Source organism: Myotis brandtii, unplaced genomic scaffold (assembly GCF_000412655.1).
Source record: "Myotis brandtii unplaced genomic scaffold, ASM41265v1 scaffold691, whole genome shotgun sequence".
Lineage (NCBI taxonomy): Eukaryota > Metazoa > Chordata > Mammalia > Chiroptera > Vespertilionidae > Myotis > Myotis brandtii.
In genome coordinates this window covers 173,943-180,037 of record NW_005370704.1, presented here as the reverse complement: position 1 = coordinate 180,037, position 6,095 = coordinate 173,943, and the positions used below count along the sequence as shown (strand labels likewise).

At 58.8% G+C, this 6,095-nt stretch overlaps 1 protein-coding gene across 1 annotated transcript in view; it reads right to left on the bottom strand.

Annotated features, from left to right (window-relative positions):
- Window positions 1-6,095, bottom strand: part of NACC2 (NACC family member 2, BEN and BTB (POZ) domain containing) — a 45,736-nt gene that overhangs the window by 3,329 nt on the left and 36,312 nt on the right. Inside the window, exon 4 of the mRNA XM_014529661.1 lies at window positions 1,480-1,667. Within this exon, the coding sequence (XP_014385147.1) occupies window positions 1,480-1,667 (188 nt within the window). The remainder of the gene's footprint in view (window positions 1-1,479; window positions 1,668-6,095) is intronic.

Here is a 6,095-nt window from a genome sequence, read left to right as displayed (position 1 = left end):
GGGGGGCAGTGGGGGCCTCCTGAGCTGTGAGCAGGCCCTGCCCAGGCCTGGGGCCCCCAAGGCCCTGAGGCCCTGTCACCTGGGAGGCAGCCTCCTGACTCCTCAAGGGCGGTCCCTGGCTACCCTCCCAGCCTCGAGGGAACTCCCTGGGTGGGGGCAGAGGACCCTGGAAGGGCTGCATGTCACCAGCGAGGGTGCCATGCCATCAGCATCGTCTTCCCCCGAATAGCCCGACGGCCTAAGAGCAAATCCCCCTGAAAAGATAAATACTGCCCGGCCGGCCTGGCTCAGGGGGTGAGCGTCGACCTAGGAACCAGGAGGTTCCGGGTTCGGTTCCGGTCAAGGGCACAGGCCCTGGTTGTGGGCTTGGTCCCCAGTGGGGGGCGTGCAGGAGGCAGCCGATCCATGATTCTCTCTCATCATGGATGTTTCTCTCTCTTCTCCCTCTCCCTTCTTCCCTTCCACTCTCTCTCTCTGTCTCTCTGAAAAGCAATGGAAAAAATATCCTTGGGTGAGGATTAACCAAAAGAAAAAAAAATTTTGTCTACATCTGCATCATCTCAATGTTAGCATCTATTAACTGTTTTTTCTCATTCAAGTTAAGATTTTCCTATTTCTTGACATGATGAATAACTTTCTATTATATCCTGGACATTTTGAAATTTATGTTATATGACTCTAGATTTTATTTAACTTTTCTGTTTTAGCAAGCTACTTCTGACCCATGTCATTAAAAAAAGGTTGTTGTGCCCTGGCCAGTGTGGCTCAGTGGTGGAGCATTGGCCCACACACCTAAGGATCAAGGGTTCAATTCCCAGTTAAGAGCACATACCTGGGTTTGAACTTCAAGCACCCCTGGTCAGAGCTTGTTGGAGAGGCAATCAATCAAAGTGTCTCTCTCACATCAATGTTTCTCTCTCCCCCCTCCCTCCCCTCCCTCCCTTCCACTCTCTCTAAAAAGTCTAAGGAAAACATATACTAGAGGGAGAAATTAACCAAAATAAAAAAAGAAAAAAGAAAGAAAAAGGTTGTTGCTGACTCATTCCTGCCAGGTGGGGTGGAAGTCCATGTTCCCCATTTGGCCTCCAATAGACACTCGAGTACAGGAGAGGTATCTTTATTGCTGGGTGTGGGTGAGAGCTCCAGCTTCCCACATGGCCTTCACTGACATCATCGCACCAGTGTTCCAGGGAACACCACCCTTGCAGGTCTGGGTGGGGGGTTCCAAACTGTGTTCGACTTGGTTCTCTCCGACCTAAATTGCACCATCATGGCTGCCGCCCCTGCCAATCGGAAGCCAGCCCAGCCCAGGAGATTCAATTAAAATGCTAAGTTAGTGCAACGGACTAACCCCCCTCAATGGCACATTCTTCCGAAAGGAAATTAGAGGAAGCAGAAGATGCTCTGTCTTTCCTTTTGACGGATGACAATGAGGACACTGTTCCTGGCTCTGAAGGAAGTGGTCAGCGGCATCGGCACCCACGGGCCGGGGGGCGCCTCACCTGCCACCAGCTCCAGCTTCTCGCCGGGGTCGCCCTCCGAGTAGAGCTTGGGGTGGCAGCGGTACCCGATCTGGCTGATGAGGCTGGCGGGCAGGGCCACCAGGTCACGGCGGATGAGGACACAGGAGCGGCTCTCCAGCGGCACTGGCTCGGGCTTCTCCGGCACTGTGGGCACAGAACCCGCGGTCAGGGGTCCCCAGGAGCAGCCTGGGCAGGGACGGAGGGCGGAAGAGCCTGCCCTGCCGCCCAGGCCTGGCGGACCCCTGCCGTCTGCAGGGAGGACCAGAATAAACTAGTGGGTGGAGGAAGGCAGGTGAGGGATCCCCGCTGCGGCCGTGTGTGCCCCGGAGTAAGTTGCCGAGGCCCAGGGGGCTCCTGGGAGCATCGACCAGCAGAGGCTCAGGCAGGGCCCACAGGTGGGGGCACCGCCCCTCCGTGAGCGGCACCTCCCGGAGGCTGCACCATCCAAACCTGGCGAGAGGCGGCTCCATCGTGTCTGCTAAGCACCTGCCAGCCAGAACGACAGGCGGGCAGATGCGGCAGCTGCGAATGTTCCTGACAAGCACCACGGGGGAGGGAGTGGGGTGCAGTCAGGGATCCCTGAGCTACAGTGGGGGGATGGTGGCCGGGTGGGGGCTCAAGGAGGCAGGTCTACAGGGCACTTGCTGGGCACCCACTACACCCACTGCTGCCCCAGGGCCAGGAGACGAGGGGGGAGGGCCAGGCAGGGTGGTGCCAACACTGAACACAGAGGGCCCAGCCCCACCAGGTCCGAAGCTGCCCCAAATCCCCACCCAGGGGCCCCAGGCCACTGCTCCCCCCGTGCCCTTGGCTCAGACCCTTTGTAGGGAGGCACCGGCCAGTCCAGCTGCGGCCCAATTCCAGGAGGAGAGAGGGGATCCCCCCAGTTAGCAGACCTGGGCCCACACAGATGAGGGCGGAGTCGGGGGGCATTCCCCATGAGGCATGTGGGGGGGACACAGCGGGTTGGTGGGGATCAGCCGAGAGCGATAGAGAATCTTCCAAACCCGGAATCCCCCGGGCACTTGGGGCGCAGGAAAACCCCACGGCATTTACAACAATTCCGCCCCCCCGTCCCCCCACAGCCGCAGGGACGGCGCAGCGGACAGGCTGCCTGGCGCCCACAGCGTTTACAGAGCCCTGGGTCTGCTGCTCCGTCCTGCGCTTTCTCTAAACAGCACGCCTTGTGCCCAGCCGGCCCCAGCGCAGCCCCCAAGAGCCAGAGACTCAGATCCAGAGCAGGCGAGTCTCTGCTCGCGATTCCTGCTGGGCACGTGCCAGGGCCACGCCAGCTAAAAATACCCAGCCCCCAGGGGGCGCATCTGGAGAGGTGCTCCGATTCCTCCTGCTGCAACTGGGTTCTGGAAATCGGGGAGCTTGTGCCCAGGTGGTGATGGGCGGCCGTGTCCCTGTGGCCTCTGGGTGGGTGGCGAGGGGGGGGAACGCCTCTGGCGGGCGGGGGCGTGGCCGCTGCAGACACTCCGCCCAGGACACCGAGGTCCCCAGAGCAGGGGCCCAGGGGCCTCCTGCCACCCAGGACCGGCTCCTGAGCGGGGCTGCGGCCCTCACCACCCACGGCCCCACTTCAGCCAGCAGCCACGGGGCCCCCGGGGCGTGGGCTCCAAACGTGGGGCCCAGGACACGGGCGGGAGGACCTGAGAGGCAGTGAGCTGTCCTCGGAGGTGAGTGGTTGCTCTCGAGGTGGGAGGTGGGTCCCGGCGGGACCAGCAGCAGCCTCCTCACGAGCGGGCACAGTCACACGGCCAAGAAAACGCAGGTGTGGTCATGGGACACGCGGGTGGCCCTCAGGGCTCCAGTGGGTCCGAAGGTCCCCGTGTGCCTTGGGCCCTGCTGCTCCGGCCTCGGTGACCCTGTGACCGGCTGCGTCGGCCAGTGAGACAGGACCTGGGGCAGCATCCTGAGGAGGCCCGTCCTGTGGATCCCACTCGGACGGGGCCCCTGGAGGACTCAGATCCACAGACACAGGAAGTGGACGGTGGGGGGAGGGCGGGGAGGGGGCGGGGAGGCGTGAGTGTTCAATGGGGCAGAGTTTGTTTGGGACGATGAGGAAGTCGTGGAGATGGTGGCGGCGGCTGCACAGCAGCTTGGAGGTGCCCAATGCCGCCGAGCCGTGTGCTCAGAAAGGGGTAGGATGGCCCGGCCGGCCCGGCTCCGTGGCTGAGCATGGAACTATGAACCAGGAGGTCACAGGTCGATTCCCAGTCAGGGCACAAGCCTGGGTTTCAGGCTCGGTCCCCAGTGCGGGGCGTGCAGGGGGCAGCCAATCAGTGATTCTCATCATTGATGTTTCTATCTCCCTCTCCCTTCCTCTCTCAAATTAATAAAAATCTCTTTTTAAAATATGAGTAGGATGCCCTGGCCGGTGGCTCAGTTGGTTAGAGCATCGTCCCGAATGTCAGAAGGCTGTGGGTTCAATTCCCAGTCAGGGCACAAACCTAGGTTGATCCCTGGTCGGGGCGAGTACAAGAGGCAATTGATGTTTCTCTCTCACATCAATGTTTCTCTCTCTCTCTTTCTTTCTCTCCCCCTAAAAAAACAAAACAATAAAAACATATTCTCGGGTAAGAATTAAAAAAAAAGGTAAGGTGGTCACTGTGGCGTGTATTTTACCAAAACAAAGAAAAACACGTTCAGAGTGTCTGGGGAACCACCAGGTGAGACCCAGGCAGCCCCGGCAGCCCCCCCTTTGGAGCCGGGCAGGGACGGGGAAGGGGGTGCCCCCTCCACAGAAGTATATGCCTCTTGTTGAAATGGCAGAGGTAGGAAGCTGACCCCCTAGTCCAGCGGTTCTCAACCTGTGGGTCTCGACCCCTTTGGCGGTCGAACAACCCTTTCACAGGGGTCGCCTAAGACCATCCTGCATATCAGATATTTACATGACGATTCGTAACAGCAGCAACATGACAGTTATGAAGTAGCAACGACAATAATTGTATGGTTGGGTCACAACACGAGGAACTGTATTTAAAGGGCCAGAAGGTTGAGAACCACCTAGTCCTTAATTACATAGAAAAATACAATGTAAAACCGGGCGGAGAGAAGGTGCTAACTCACACCAAGTGGAGGCAGTTCGTGGCCCAGAAACAGGGCCACGCGAACACGCTTGGCGGATCCGTGACAGAGGCGCACACGGCTCTCCACGGAGGGGAGCGCCCGGTCACACAGAGACGCCCCGGCCTCAGCCTCCCCTCGCACGACGACCATCGTAGACCTGAACCTGAGACACAAAATGGTAAACTCGAAGGAAACAGGAGACAATCTTTGTGATCTTGGGTTCAGCTAAAAGCGCAGACATGGCTAAAGGCACCCCCATACAGCACTAATGGCTACACGGCTGATCACAATGAACAACTCCTGTCCGGGGCTGATGGAAGGCCAGCTGGGTGTGGGCTGGAGGAAGGACTCGCCAGTCACAGGTCTTACAGAGGACTCGCATCGAAATACCTCACAGAGGACTCTCAGAACTCAACGGTAAGAAAAGGAGCAGCCCAGTTTTAAAGACGAGCCAAAGACCTGCCCAGCTGGTGTGGCTCAGTGGTTGAGCGTCAACCTATGAACCAGGAGGTCGCTGGATCGATTCCTGGTCAGGGCACAGGCCTGGGTTGCAGGCTCGATCCCTAGGAGGGGGCGTGCAGGAGGCAAGAGGCAGCGGATCGATGACTCGCTAAAAATCAATGAAAACATATTTTTTAAAAAGATGTGGTGGGAGTCTACTGTGCGACCACAGGGCACTCAGCGTAGAAGTCAGGACCAGAGAGAGACACGCATCCATGTGAGGTGACACCCGGCGGTCCTGAGACGCACCCCCCTTCGAGGACGCTACAACGCGGGACAAAACGCACTCAGAGCCAACGAAATACGGTCTGTCGGGTAGAAGCTAACAACGTCGGGCAGGGAAGGCCAGGAAAGAAGGAAAACGAAGGTGGAAACAGAACCCAAAGGCCTGTGTACAAACACCAGCTACCCGCCCCCACCCCGCCCGGCTGAGACAGACGGCGCCACGGCAGGTGCCAGGGTCCCCCTGCTTGGGAGGTACAGGTGCAGCTGCTGGGACGACACAGGGCAGGAGCCGTCAGACCCGGGGCAGGAGCCGTCAGACCCGGGGCGCGTGCTGCAGAACCGGCCGTGCCGCCCGGAGGTGGACAGCCCCACACGCGAACGTCGTGAAGGACCTCGAAACCCAAGGAAAGAGCACATTGAGCTCAAAGAAAGAAGCAAAGTGAAATGACAGCACGTGGAAGTGTATGCGAGAGAGAAAACGACCCAGCGGCTGGTTCTCGGGCAGGACTGGGGTGATGGGGACCCTGGCAAGTCTCCGTGAGGAAAAGGGGGGGCGGGGAAGACGCAAACCCCACCATACGGCACCACCCAGTCTGTGACCAGGTCAGCGCGTCCACCGTGCCGGCCACGGGCAGGCCTGCAGGCGTTTGGCCACATCGGCTTCTGCTGCACATCCTTGTTTGCTTTTACTTAAATATAAATATAAATATATATATAGATTTCAGAGAGGAAGGGAGAGAGAGAGAAAGACAGAAACATCAATGATGAGAA